Genomic DNA, 15660 nt, shown 5'->3' on the forward strand with positions numbered 1-15660 from the left:
GCTCTCCAGATTGATAGGAACTCCAGCTTGTTTATGCTTAAAGAGATTTGACAGCTTCTAACAGCCACTTAAACTTTGATGTCCCATGGAAGCCCCCCAGCCTATTTTGAAGCATCTGTTTCTAAAATTTCAGTTGTTAGTAGTGCCAGGAAGAAGCGAGGCCTTATTAACTTCAGATTGGCTCTCTCCCACACTAGAACTTGGCAAGTGCTTTCCAAAAAAGCTACAAGATAACTTTATGGACTTTTGTGCTTCTGATGCATCCTTGAAGCCTGTCACTGTGGAGGGGAGAAAAATCTCTAAAAGAACCCAAGACCTCACTCACCAATTCTAGGCACGTTACACCGTCATGATTTACCAAACCAACCAACCAAGGTCTTCCTCTTGAGTCAGTGGTCAAGCTTGCAGAATTCCACACAAAACCCAACAGTGCTGCTCTTAATAATATAGATAAAATCTACTAGGAACCAGTGAGCACCTTAACAAACATATATTGTCCATTCATAACATTAAAACCTTTGAATTTGCTACGATACGAGCTGCTACCCATTTAAAGTAGTATATAATGGGTATACTAAATACACATTTGGTATTTTACACTTCAAACTCACAGTGGTGGAGCTAACATACCTAACATCATAAATCAGCACCACTTACAAATTTGACTGGCACAATCTTATTGCTTACAAGAATTACTTGGGAGTATGAATATTTAGAGCATTCATAAGTCATTAAATAAAATTTCAAGAGACTATTACTTAAAAAGTACTGTCTTAGAAATTTTTATCTTTTCCCAACATCAACTACAAGCACCTTCTCTATTCATATCTACTCTGAGATGGACAACATTTTAAGATAGGTTTGTCTATAGGGAATCCTGGTGCTATTATCCTTGTAATTTAAAGAATGAGTACTACTAACATAAGACTGATCTGATCAAGACCATCATCATTGGGGTGAGCAAGACCACTCTGCAAATAGTGCAGCATAACTTCAGCCCTATTTTTATTTATCCTTTATTCACACAGAGTTAGAAGCCTTTCTCATGAATCCCTTTCCAGCATCAGTGTCACAGCAGGGTGAGGAGCAGTGGCCACTGCCCCAGTTTGGGATTTGGAATCAGGCCCTACATCTGCAACACACTTATTGAATACATTCTCAGGCGATTTACTCATCACTGTGTACCCCAGCTACCCCTCTTTACAACAGAATACATCACTCTTCCTTTCCCTTTGCATGTTCTGAGCCCAGACAGTAGGTTCTTGAAAATGAAAGAGCTCTGTTCGTGCAATGTCCCTATTTTTCTTATTGTTATCGCAATAAAATTAACAATTCCAGAAGATTTTCGTTGTCAGCTGCTCACATTAGGCCTTCCTTAAAACTTGTTCTTACATATGACCACTTCTCCCACAAAATTCCATGACTACTCCACTCACTTTTCCATCTGTCTCGAGAAAGAACATTCTTCCTACAGGGAAGAGCAAAACTGTAGAACTTCAGAAACTGCAGAAGTATTAGGAAGGCTTTTTAAAGTTATGTAATTATGCTAGTCTTAAGGGCAGCTGGTATCTGACAAAGGTTATGGGTGGGATTTTGTGTTTGGTTTGGAGCTTCTTTGGTTATGGGTTTTTAAAAATACTTTTTCTCTTACAAAATATAACAGCTTATACAGAGATTGCAGCCCAGGTGAGAATTTCCCAATTATTGTATCTATTATTATATACACACCTCAAAAAAAGTGCTGCACTGTACAGAGCAGCACTGTAAATTCCCAAGATCACCATCAGGCACTACTGCAATGTGAGGCTTTTCTTCCTGCATCAGTGCTCATGGCAAAACCAAGTCACACATTGCAGAAACATTCATTCCTGTTGCAAAGCTACAAACAATTGTCATAAGACAAATTGTTCATGAAAAAGCCAAAATCTAAGTTATTAAGGGGGAAAAGAAATAATATTCAATGTAATAAAATTATCTTCTCTATCAGCCAGCTTAGTTTCTTCACATCATCCATTCTGAGTTATTAACATTTCCTAAAAAAATAACTATTAGCAACCCCAAAATTTATATTCTGTACTCATTTTAAACAAATATGGGTAATTACATTTAGGGAATATTTAAATCCAGGTGTTAGACAAAAAAATCAAAATGTAATTATTTTGTGCCACCTGTTCCCTGTACATTTAACAGGAATTTTATAAATAGTTTGAAGGCACAACTCTGTGGTTCTGCTTTGAACTCCTGTGTGATGCCACTAGCTATTTTCTTAAAAATCTAGATGAGAGCAATATTAATCAACAGGAAAATGTTCATGGTTTTTAGCAGAGCTATTAAATTCTTGTGCAAATACTTGTCATGTTAACTAGAAGATGCTAAAAAGATTTACTAGTTAAAGTTTACAAAAGTGGCCAAAGACTTTATCTCTGAGAGCTAACTGTAAATAATGCAGATAGTTGTTGCAGTCAAAGCACTCCCTCTCCTGTAGAAAATAAACAGTTGGAAGCCTTCAATACTGCTACAATTCAAGGATTTGAGGCCATTTGAAGCAGGAATCAGATTCACTGCAGAATGAGAGGCGAAAAGGGAGGGACAGAGGAACAGAGTGGGGTGTCTTACATGACACCTCTCTGCCACACTAAAATATTTTAACTGGATATATGAGAGATTCATTTGACAATGAAGTGCACCATTGATTAAAACTAAAAACCTTTGACTCTTTTCAACAATATGCTTAAAGGAGAGACAAACCTTCTGCGTGCTGCAGCACGAGGAAGACAGACTCCTCGGAGATGATGTACTTGTGCAGACACACCATGTTGGGCACGCAGCGGGGGATGATGGTCGTTCTGCTCCTGCCGCACTCACTACTTTTCCTTAGACCCTGACAGAGAACAAAAAGGTCAGTTGTACCCTCAGTTGCCTTTGGAGCCTGCTGTGCTCTGTGTTTATCAACCAAACTAATCTATCCGAGTTACTCTGGGCTTCAGAGAAACCACTCATCTGCTGCTCTATGCCCCTCGGTCCCCCGAGGCTGTGCTGATGGCATCTGGCGCGTTTCCAGAGAACAGAAGATGGCACAAAGCTGCCATTAAAATCAATTACATGGGTCAATGTTTTTATTAGAATCTCTCTCAAACTAAGTCATCAGGATGACACTCAGTTATTTCCCTGTGACCTTTTTTTAAAATTTTATTTTTGCGCGTGACCAAAAGACACTATTTAAAAAATTCAATTCAAGTCTTAAAGACAAAAGAATGCCTTAGCCTCACAGGTAATCCTCACACTTCCATTTTACTTTACTAAAGACAGCAACCACCTCAATAAAAAGGAAAGGAAAGGATTAGTCTCCTTGAGAGGCAATGATTTTTGGGAGGTAGCACAGGGATGAAGTTGCCAGAAGTGAAAAAATTGATGTGGGAGGGTGGAAGGGAGGGGAGAGAGAAAGAGAAAAAAAATTATGTCAATAGTGTGACCTATTACAGTATTGATAAACATAGGCAGTTACATGGGAAATTCAATGTTACCCTATCTGCCAGTAGATAATGTGAGGTTCTAATATAAAATATTCATAAATGAATCTTTATGAGAAACAAACAGGTTTGCTGTATTCTGCACATACAATTTCAAAGGCCAATGCACAAAGTTAAGGTGGGTTGTAAGCCAGATCTGAAGCAAAGTCACAAAATGTTAACAAGTAATTAAAGCTTCATGTTTGGGACACAGCTTTTTTTCCACCCTTCCTGCCATTAGCAGTGGAATTCATGTCAAGGGGAGACTGAAGTAAATGGCCCCAAAAACAATACTCATAACTAACCAATTCTCAGCATCACAGATGCTCTGAGTACATTGGGGTCTTGATCTGAACACTTACTGAAACATAAAAGAGTAATGCAAAAATTTTATTCTGACCAAATAACTGTACAGAAAGGTAGTGAGTTATCTCAGTTATCTCAGACTATTGATGTAAAACATAAGGAAACAAATTTGAAGAAGGCCAGTTGTACATTTCATCCAGAAACCACTTAGGCCAGCAGGATATTCCTCAGCTAAAAAAGACCAAACACAAAGTGCGGTCAATGTGCTTGGATTAAGGAGAATTTTCACCTTTGTCAGAAGTCCTGAGCCACCAAGGCTTCAGAGATGTTTTAAAGCAGCACATGAAATGTGTGATTTTTTACCAAAGTCTGCAAAGGTGTTGGCCTCAATAACCAGAAGCATGTCAGGTGAGTAAACCAGCACATCTGAGCACTGGGGATGTAGGAAAGGAAAGGAAAGGAAAGGAAAGGAAAGGAAAGGAAAGGAAAGGAAAGGAAAGGAAAGGAAAGGAAAGGAAAGGAAAGGAAAGGAAAGGAAAGGAAAGGAAAGGAAAGGAAAGGAAAGGAAAGGAAAGGAAAGGAAAGGAAAGGAAAGGAAAGGAAAGGAAAGGAAAGGAAAGGAAAGGAAAGGAAAGGAAAGGAAAGGAAAGGAAAGGAAAGGAAAGGAAAGGAAAGGAAAGGAAAGGAAAGGAAAGGAAAGGAAAGGAAAGGAAAGGAAAGGAAAGGAAAGGAAAGGAAAGGAAAGGAAAGGAAAGGAAAGGAAAGGAAAGGAAAGGAAAGGAAAGGAAAGGAAAGGAAAGGAAAGGAAAGGAAAGGAAAGGAAAGGAAAGGAAAGGAAAGGAAAGGAAAGGAAAGGAAAGGAAAGGAAAGGAAAGGAAAGGAAAGGAAAGGAAAGGAAAGGAAAGGAAAGGAAAGGAAAGGAAAGGAAAGGAAAGGAAAGGAAAGGAAAGGAAAGGAAAGGAAAGGAAAGGAAAGGAAAGGAAAGGAAAGGAAAGGAAAGGAAAGGAAAGGAAAGGAAAGGAAAGGAAAGGAAAGGAAAGGAAAGGAAAGGAAAGGAAAGGAAAGGAAAGGAAAGGAAAGGAAAGGAAAGGAATGCAACCAAACACTGAAAAAAAACAATTCCAGAGCACTTAACATGTATTACCATAACAACAATATATTGCAGGGATACCTCTATAAATTACATACAAACTGATCTTTGTGTGGTGGTGTAATTTCAGAGGCCATAAAATAAAAGATTTTACTCACCTTCAATATAAAAGTCTGCTGTGTTCTAGTGTCCATTACAAGCAAAACCTAAGCAAAAAGTAATCAGAATTTATTTAGGATTCACAGAAGTAAGCGAACAAAACTTCTAGTTATAGTTCCTAAATCTAATGCTGAACACTCTTAAAAAGAAATTATATAATCAATTTAAAAATTAAACCCCTGCAGCATACAGACTTGACAACCAGTCTTTTTTTTTTTTTTAGCAAAAAAATGACTGAGGATATAGGTCTCTAAAATTAGGGTAACAACAACAAAAAAGAGGATTTATTTAGAGAGAAAATTGTGAATGGCAGCTGCAAAGAGCATCTCTGCTAGCAGTGCATCACCTCTACTGAAAGCACTTTAAACACAACAATGAGAGAAGCACTAAATAGCACCTACACTCTTAGCAAGCTCCATTTGGTTATGTGTTGAAAACAAACCGAACAAAAAGATACATGTGTATATAAATTTAGGAAACTGCATCTTTAGAAAGCTGGAACCCTCTGCCTTCAAGTCACCCTGCTCAGGAATTAAGTGTTTTCAAACCCTAAGAACACAGATGTGCTTGAAAAGCACCAGCTGCAAGACAGTCACACGAGCAGCACAAGCACAAGCTCAACCCTCCTCTAGGAACAAGAGTGCCCTCATTGTTTATTTACAGCAGACATTGTAAGCTTCCAGTATAAATATTCACATACAGTTATAGCAAAATATTTAGGCTGTAAAATCAAACTCTAAAGGGCTTCTCTCTCTTGCTGGCACTGGGGTTACCTAACACTAGGTTGAACAGACAAGGAGCAGTGAAGATCAAGTCAGAGTCACAGACTTCTTGCAGAGGAATGACGCACCAGGAGCAACAAGCCTTCATCAGGTGGCAGAAGGAGAATCCACCCAGCTTCTCTGAGCTCCCTGCTGCAAGGGGCAACAGTGCAGCCATGCTCTGCTGTCTCTGGATGGCAGCATCCAAAACCCACTTCTCTCCCCATTGCATCTCAAACATCAGAAGGAGAACTGCAGTATTTTCTAATCATTTCTCGCTCACGATATTTCACCAAAGTAAACGAAGTCACAGACTCGTCCCCATTTCAAAGACCTCCTCGTTTACTAGGGTTGCAGAAAATTTTAAAAGCTTTCTGTATCTTTGGGGGGGAAAAAATATCAACAGAAGTTGGTGCTACTGAGATTCTTTTAACAAAGGAATGATACACAGTTTCTATTTCAAGGGCATGGTAAGGAAAGGTAAATATTCCCAGTCTTTTGAGTTTGCCAAACAACTTTTTAGGCCTCTTACATAGGGCTTTCAGAAACAGAGGAAAACCAACTCAATAAATAATAACTGCAAAACTGGTTTTATTATCTTTGTTTAATCAATAGGTGTAAAATTAAAATTAAAGAAAAACACAAAACCACACCAACCAACCAAAGAAAATCAACAGAACAAGAGAAAATATAAAAACCACTTTACAAGAAGATGCCAAAAGAAGATAAAAATGGTTTGGAAACATGTATGTGTTTACAATCACTCTCCTTCCTCTTCTCCCAAGTTTGTTTGCAACTAGACACTGTTCACATTGAGGCAATAAATACGAGAACATATGTGATTTTTTTTTTTAAATGTGCCCTTTGACTGTCAATATCTCCCAAACAGGTGTTGGCTAAATGATTATAAATTGGCCTCTGGATACACCTCTTCAACTGAGCCGTACAGGACTGGCGATAATATAATTAGACCTAAAAACATCAGGCTGGTGAATGCTTTCCATCTGTTTGGCAATAATGTTTAGTTAACAATAGTCTTTAAAAGAAGCACCTTCAACTTCAGTTCTTAAAGTTATTTATAGGGCCATTCTTAACACACCAGCACTCTTGCTAACAAGAGCTTTAGCCACTTGGAAATTATTAGCCATACGGCTGTATATGAAAAGGAATGGCAGCATTTAACATCTGTATCTCTCCAGATTTACAAGCATCAACCTCATTTAAAGTCATTTCTTAATGAACAGTTCTGTGGTCTGTATTAATATTATAGTTGCATGCACAAAGATCATAAGGAGCCAAACATTTTTTTAATACCAACAGTAGGCCAATCAGTAATGAAGCTGTCAGCATAAAGGACAGAATAATAGCTTCTTTAACCCTCAAACAGGATTTGTTCATTTGTAGAGTAGAAGACACCAATTTAAAAACTGCTCATGGGTTTGCTCACCTTTATAAAGACAAAAATCTAATTTGGTACTAATTTGATACAATTGTCTTTCCAATAAAAGCCTCCTAAAGCCATCTTTTATTCCATGATAAAACAACTGCTATAACTAAAACTGTCATGAAATAATTACCTTTGATAGCATACCTTATTGCACAAATACAATTAATGTATTCCTCCCTTTCATTTTTCACACTTGCTTATCAGCACTGTATTAGCATATGGTGCAACAGAAGAGATTACTGAGCCCTCTCCCCGTAAGTTGAGGTACAGAGCCACCACCACCAAGGCCAATAAAGCAGGCAGCAGCTCCCTGTAGGGTAACTTCATCTGCTGCTATATTGCAGCATCAACACAAGAGCAGCAGCTACACTTTTATACTTGCAATAACAGCAGCTAATATCCCTGTGCCTTTGAGGTTAACTACCTGCATGGGCTACCCAGTCCAACTGACCAGCTCCTTTCTTTTTGCTTCCTATCAAGCATCCTCCCTTCCCCGAGAGACTAACACCTCATTTACACCTCCACTTCCTTTTAGGGACAATTATTTCTTTGTTGATTCAGTACTAACCTTTGGCAAGACTGTTTACTTCAAAAGGGACTTCAAGAAGCCCATGAAGAGCCTTGGAAGTAACTTCAGAAATTCATGTAGTGATGGTCCACTTGGCCCTGGCAGACTGCAGACTTTACAAATCAAAATCTTGTTTCAAGGGAAAGCAGCCTGCACACATTATTACAAAGATGTGGTTTAACCAGATTCTCCCAAATAATTAAAGGACAACATGAATGGTGAAGTCTAATCAGAAAGCTATTTCAGGAAGGGGTAAGTCCAAGAGAGAGAGGGTCACAAGCATATTTGCTTGAACTTTTATCACTCACCCAGAGCAGAGAAAGGTCAGCAGCTCTTGGATGCATTGCAACACTGCTGCAGAAGGGCACAACTGACTCAGGTGCCAACTCACTCTCCTCACCTCATGCTTTACAGCCAATTTATAGACAGCAGTGCACCAAGTCTCCTGTTTGCATTCCTTCCCACTTCCTTCCTGTGGCAAAAGTGTTTTTGTAATTCTAAGATTCCTTTTTAAAATGCAAAGTGACAAGTCCTCACCCTAAAGGTAGGATGGGACAAAACAGGATTCCACAGAGCATTCCCTGGGACAGAGCTCTGCTATTCTCCAGAGCAGATCACACAGAGATGCTGGCATTAGCCAAGGCTGCTTCCAGCTCACAGAGCTGACAGAACCTCTTTCACCATCTAAGTTGTAATATTTAACTTCTCCTAACAACGAACTGCCAGCTGTAACATTCAGCATCCTGTCTCGGGGAGGAGGGAGAAGAAGGCACAGCAGGGCACTCCTGGGCACTGAGCAACTAGACTGTGACACAAAAGGAGACAAGGCAAAATCCTATTCGTAATACTAATGGATGAACAGGGTCAAGGTCCACATATCATGCTGGCTCTTACAGCTCTGTTGCTTACTCATTCTTTCTCAATTTTTTTGCACTGATGACAACCTCAACATGGCCAAAAACACTGACACACAAATAGCAATCACCACAAATAAATATCTAATGTAAATAAGTGTCTTCAGCAGCACAGACATCCTAATTTTGTACAAGCACTGGAGCTCTCAGGAACATCCCAAAAAACAAGTGAACACAGCAGCACTGCATGACAGCATCTCAGTAAAGTGCAGACAGCAAAACCCCTCCATGATGCCAAATAGGATTTCCTACTTGTGATTTTTTTTTTCCTTTCCTAAGTCAAGAGTTAATTCTGATGCTGACAGCAGCTACTTAAAAAAATTAGCTTCTTAGATTTGATTTACAGTGTACCCAACAGCTTAGAGGAAAATAAATTCAATTCAATTCAATATAGTAGGTCCAATTAATTGGAGAAAAATAAAATAAAACCTGCTTGGTAAATAACCATAGTCTAGCTTTAAGAAAACAGTTCATTTTAAGATCCTCTAAATGCACAGAAATTAGCAAATGTTTCGGTATGCTAATTTTTTTTTAATTAAAAGATATTTCTGCAGTAAAAGCTCTTTCATATGCACTACTGATTCTTCATCAAACGTTAAGTTTCCAACTTAACACCAGTATAGCCGGTGGCAGCCTGAAGGTTTACCATCTGCTGCCACCCAAAGTCACGGTGGCCACCTTCAGAACATATGCATCAAAGCCCTGAGATAAGAGGCTGAAGGAATACTGCACAAGTCAGCAGAAGGGGGAGCACAGAGCCAGGGGCAGGCAACAGGCAAGGCACCAGGAGAAGAGAACATGGAGAAGCAGCAGTCACCCAGCGAGCAGCCAGCCAAGGTCAGGGGGGACAGCTCTGGAGAAGGAAGGGCTGCTCTGAGCGCTGCTCTCCCGCCGCTGCCTCTAACACCAGCACACAAATCCTGACACACATTTGCTTCCCCAGCTCCCCTTCCTTTTCTGGGATTCCCCCCCCCCACCATCTTCTTCCCTTCCCTGCCTGATTTTTTCCCTAGTTTCTGTTCTTCCATAGCACAGAACATACCTGTGCTTTTTATTTACCAGCAGCTTTTAACACTAATCAAAACAAACACATCAACACACTTGCTTACAAAAATGGGACTTTAGGTTCACTAACACAAGTGAAAAATAGCTTATGTCTGATCAAAGAAAATTGAATAAGATCTCTTACTGCAGAATCAGACAGCAGAAAGGTTTCCAAGACAAACCACAGCTAAGGGATTACTTTAAAACCAGCTCCATTTTGTTATTAAATTGCTGCTTTACACTGAAAACACATCATGTAAATATTGCCACCAGTGGGCCACCTATGAACTCTGGTCCTTATCTTATGTAAACAAATGTCCCTTATCATAGGATAGATACTCTAGCAAAAGTCCTACAAACTTGAATATGCATCAGATGATCATCTAGGATTTTTTCTCTTGTGTTTACACCACCAGCTGGAAAATGCAGTAGTGAGAGATGACAAGGAAGGAGACAAGTCATCCACCTGATCCCTGGCACGAGTATTTGGGACTTCAAGAAAACCTCAGCTGGGGCTGGAGCTCAGCTGGGTGCGGCACTCAGGACACAGCTCTGTTGATGGGCAGGAGCAGGGGTGCAATTCCTCCTGCTCTCCTCAGCTGTGCCGGCTGTCACAAGGCTACCAGGATTAAAAGATCTACTTAACACAGATTTATTCTTGTCACTTTTTAGATTACACCACCCAGACTCTCACTCATCTCCCTCTGTCGTTACAGAAAGAGATTACATTTGGCTAATATGTATGAAAAATGTGATTATTCCTTATCCTTGTACCTGTGCAATATGAATTATCTTCAGTTTGCAATTATTCCTCCTTTCAAACCATTATTCTAAGGAACTTACATCCTGTATATTCTATGACTTGGAATAATAGTGTACTTATAAGACAAATGGTGCAGCTTTAAATAATGAAAATGCTAAGAAAGCAGCATATATTCAAATTCGAATTTTTAAATACTTTGAGTCGGTTGGTAACAGAGAGGAAAGTCCATTTTCTTAAAGTAAACTAAAAACTGGCCAATAAATTACAAGTGGTGAAATATTAACCTAGAAAATATATCTGGCAGGTTTTACTAATGAAAGCATTTTACAATATGAAATGTCACTGGCATCCCAGAGTAATTACCTGGCACAAATTAGGAATTAAACAACTCGGTAACAATTAGGAAGACAAACTTATATAATCTTGGTTTAAAAGAAAATATCTCAATAATTTATTTCTTTCTGAAGGCCAGAAGACATACAGTACAGCCTGTAGAAGAACATTCAACAATGTAATTTCTTTTTTCTAAAGGCAAGGGCAAAATTTGCATTACTCTTCCAAATCTCACTCAAGTCAAAAGAAATTTTAGTGAAACAAACAGGAAAGAAGCTAGAAAGAAACAAGGGTCACAACCACAAACACTGAGAAATGCTCAGATTTGTGTAAATGGAAGGATTTCAGGAAAACAAGTGGCAGGGAAGAAGGGACAGGACCATTTCTAGCTGGCAGAAAGACTAGGTTTTAAAGTTGAGCAAGCTTTATTACTTGGGGCTTGAAATCTGACAGTAGCTTAGGAATAATCCCACAGCAGTAGGGAAAGGAAGGTGGTGAGCCAAAAAATCACTTTCGACAATAACTCTGTAGTTGGTTTGATTTTGTAGGACTTGGCAAGCCACTTAAGAAACTAAAAGGTTATCAAAACATCAAACCAGCTCTTAAAAGTTTATTTGCATGAATACTTATTATTATTACTCAGTTTCAGATTTTCAACATTTTTCTACTGCTATTTTCCATTCTGCCCTGTTTGTATGTACATTCCAGCTCCCTTTCCCCTACACCTCTCAGGCACACACAGCCACTCAGTCAAATCTGTAAGATGATCTAAAGGTGCTCACAGAGCGCACCTGAGAGCCAGGGGAGAGAAAACATCTGCTACAGTCAACTCAGTTTCACAGCTGCAACAGTCTTTAATCTCACCTGACAATAAAGGGCTGAATATTTAAGTTCCTAACAAACACTAACAGGACATAGTTAGCTATGTCTGTTACTCGGGCACAACACCACACATGCTGCCATAAGTAGGGACTATTCCTCCTACCCCTCTGATTAAATTTCACTAGAACTAGCCATAACCTGTTTGAACTCAACCCTGGATCAGCAGATTATGCCTGTGAAGTTGACATATATTCTACCTATTTCAGCCTTTTGGCACTTTCACTCATTAAAGAAGACAAGTAGTGATCACACTTTATAAATAATTAATAATATTCATTTGGTTCTCTTACGTATTTTTTAAGTCAGTTCACCAAAATGTACAGTCACCAGAATTAGGAGTTCTCAGGACAGCATGGGAGACACAAAACCCCCTATATCCACAATTAACAAAACTGCTTCCATTTTCTAAAAAACATTATCTATCTCAGAAACTCCAAAAATAATTTTACCACAAGGCCCTGATGAGAGTAAGTGATTTTATTAGGTTTCATAATCAAGCTTAACAGTGTATTGAACAACAAGCTGAAATGCATGGACAGCTGTGGAAGAACTGAACACAGCCAGTGCCAGTACCGACAGTGTGCCTTGATGGGGGACAGGGAGGGGACAGAAGAGACATAAAAGACAGCCATTGGTTACAGAGGCATAGTTATTACTTAATGCACTCTGCTTTCAAGGTGAATCTTTAAATTGAATGAATCTAAATAACAGAGGGTTCTAAAGAATAAGAAATTGGGTTTGAAGCAGCAATGTGAAGGTATCCAGCAGCACCATAACAAAGTCGTTTCTTTAGGGGCCGGTTGTAGCTTCAAAGGAAAGATTTGCCTAGGGCAGAAACTCAGCACAGAACCTGCAACCTTGATTTTTAATTAGGCAAATTTTGAAAGCAAAACTCTTCCCTATTCCAAAAAAAAGAATTTTCCTACTTTAAGGTACATGAGATGATAAAATAATTGATCATTTGTAGATGGTGATAACAACAGCTACAATATTTAGCTATTTGTTTCCAATGCAGTACCTCTGGTAACATTAATAAGAGCCTTGCTGCCCAAACAGCAGCACCTCACATTTCACAGGTTTGCAGGACAAAAGCCACCTTTACAATTAGATTACACCTCCATTTTCAGAAACCTACTCACGGCAGGCTCTTTACATATTAAACATACAAAATACCTGCAAACACCACCTCGTTACCTTTTGACACCATGAAGTGAGCAAACACAGCAGCAGCAGAACTCAAAAAAAAGAATGGCTTCCTCAAGGAAAATATAAGTGCACTTTGGCCTACTAAAATAGTTAGATTTATACTACAGCCTTTGCACGAAAGGGAGGCAAGGCACATATGGGCATACTTCCCTGAATTCTCACAATAATTTAAGGAGCTTAATAATGCTAAGATCTCTAACTCTCACATTTAGCAGAAAAGGGCCAAAGCAACAAAAATTATTGAGGTGACAAGGAAGGTGAGAGGGCAGACAGGGAAAGAAAGATTGCATATTGGGAATAAACTAGGCTAAAATTAAATATCTAATCATTCTGCCTAGTCTAAAGCAGTTTGAAAAACCCAGAGTTTCAGGTAGCAACAAGCATTTTGTCCATGAAAATGAAGCCAATTCAAAACACTTGAAGAGGCTTCAAAAGAAGAACAAAGAGTGACATTACTCTAAGGGAAAGCACTGAACCTTTCAGCATTTGAATGAGGGAAGGTTAACAGCTGGTTTTCTTGAGGCAGCACTGCAGCAGGCAGACACCACTCTGGGCTTCAGCAGTGGGAGAACGAGTCTGCAAACCAACCAACACCATTTTAAGTCGGTGTGTTTAAGCCAGTCTTGCACAGGGTTAGTCAAGCCAGCAGTTACAATGCCAGTGGCCCATTACTACCCACACCTATTTTCTGCTGAAACCAAAGCAGCTACCTTAGGGTTAGAATGGAAGATTATTCTCAGGCAAAACTCTGCATGGTGCTGAACCAGTTACAGCCTTGTGCCCAAAAGCATGGCACCTTCAATGCTGGCCCTGAAAACCAAAACCCATTGTCAGGAACAAGCACTCTATGTCACCTACTTGGCTGCAGCAAGGATACTTACACATTGATTGGATTTCTCCATGATGAGAGCTTTAGGGCATATGGAAGCAGAGAAGGAGGGAAATGACAGTGATGGTGAGGAAGGAAGGGAGATGGTGCTTTAAACCAAATGCAGGGACATCATCTCCAGCCCACAGATACATCTGCACACTTTTGTTTCATATTCACATGCATTTTGTGTATGCATCATAAAACCAAATAAAATATTCGCTGGGCTTAGAGCAGGTTTTCATTTTGCCTCCCAATTTTACAGACCCCTAAAAATATATGCTAAAAAGCAGCATACTCAGAATAAGGCTAACATTGTGACGTGAGAATCTGGAAGAAGGAAAGCAGAGTACAAAGACACCTGAAAGAATCTGTCTCCCTTTTCTACACAGTAATTAAACATGAACTCTGAGCCCTATGATACTGCTTACACTGGACCATTCCAGCTGTATGCACAGGCCTGCTACTCCTTGCATACATCTTCAGCTCAGAGAATCTTGTGGTTTTGTCATCATTAGAACCCTGATTCTCCCCAGTTCTCCTTCAAAGGTCTGGACATGTTCAGCTCACACCTGGGATGCTTACTGAAACTGCTCAGAGAGCTAAGGAGACCTGGTACCACCAAGGATTGTAAAAGCTTCACACTGGTCAAGCATCTTTTCCAGAAGCTGTTCATTAGCACTACACAAGAATGGAGATATTGAGAAAATCTTTCTTGATCCATTTCTGAAATCTTTCTTCCAGCATTTCTGCAGGCTCACTCTGTCAGAATAATTCACAAAATCCATGCACACTGCATCCATTTAGTGGCTACTAACTTACTTAGCACCTACTCACAGGGGCTACAGATAGGTGGTCTTTCCAACATGTCTCTCTGATATTTGTACAGAGTGGAATACAGGCTAAATTCTGTACTTACAACTGAGGAAAGAAGATACAATGAATATGAAGTCAGAGCTTAGAAAACCTTGTGTGCTATAAAAACAACCATAATACCTATGTATACAGCCCCCTAGGGAGAAGTTATCAACTTATGCACACAATTACAACGGAACAGGCAAAGAAAAACAAAAACCAGTCCCAATAGCTAGGTTCAGTCCAACAAGAAAAAGCAACCAAGAAATACAGACCTCAAGGGACGAGCCACAGGTTTTTGATGCACGTTACAAATGCATAAATTGACCATGCATCAGTAGCTCATGCACAAACTAGGGACTACATGAGGAACTATCAAAAGGCACAAGGGATTTGGCACAGCAAAAAGGAAACGAGCCGTTACAGTCTGCATTAGCCACTGTCACACTGCTGAATAATGCATCATCTTAAAAGTATTTGGTAAGGTGGTAACTAATCAGCATTATCAAAACAACCCAACAATTCTTCTGGTCTCTTAATTAGGCTTGCAGAAAAATCCGTATGGTCCTTTACTGTTTACAGACGGGTATTATCCTGGGATTCTGGAAGACATTATTTGCATGACTCCAAAATAAGTTTGGCTTCATTGCTGCATCTCTGTCTTGGCAAGGGATTTCAATTCTGAATTCTCAGGGAAGGAGAACAGTCGTGTGTGTCCCCAGCTCCCATTTCAAGTAAGAGTTCAAAAGTAAGAATTTCTACCCTTCTCTATTTCTATATTTTCAGTATCCACCACACTGTTCAACTGAAAACACATCAACTTGTCCTTACCCCAGAACAGCAACCATGATTTCATTTTTGAAAAACAGGCCCCATCCTATTGAATGCTACCAAACATGTACCTCATCCTTTAGCTCAAATACATTTTGCATGACCTTACATGAATTGCTTAGAT

General features: G+C 39.5%; 1 protein-coding gene across 1 annotated transcript in view; it reads right to left on the minus strand.

Moving 5' to 3' along the window:
* RPS6KC1 (ribosomal protein S6 kinase C1) overlaps positions 1-15660 on the minus strand; it is an 85751-nt gene that overhangs the window by 25116 nt on the left and 44975 nt on the right. Inside the window, exons 10-11 of the mRNA XM_054280143.1 lie at positions 5064-5111; positions 2749-2881 (exon numbers count right to left, since the gene is read on the minus strand). Coding sequence (XP_054136118.1) covers positions 2749-2881; positions 5064-5111 — 181 coding nt within the window. The remainder of the gene's footprint in view (positions 1-2748; positions 2882-5063; positions 5112-15660) is intronic.

This window comes from Melozone crissalis, unplaced genomic scaffold, assembly GCF_028551555.1.
Source record: "Melozone crissalis strain CALT ecotype California unplaced genomic scaffold, PUWL_Pcris_2 ptg000027l_1, whole genome shotgun sequence".
NCBI classification, from domain to species: domain Eukaryota; kingdom Metazoa; phylum Chordata; class Aves; order Passeriformes; family Passerellidae; genus Melozone; species Melozone crissalis.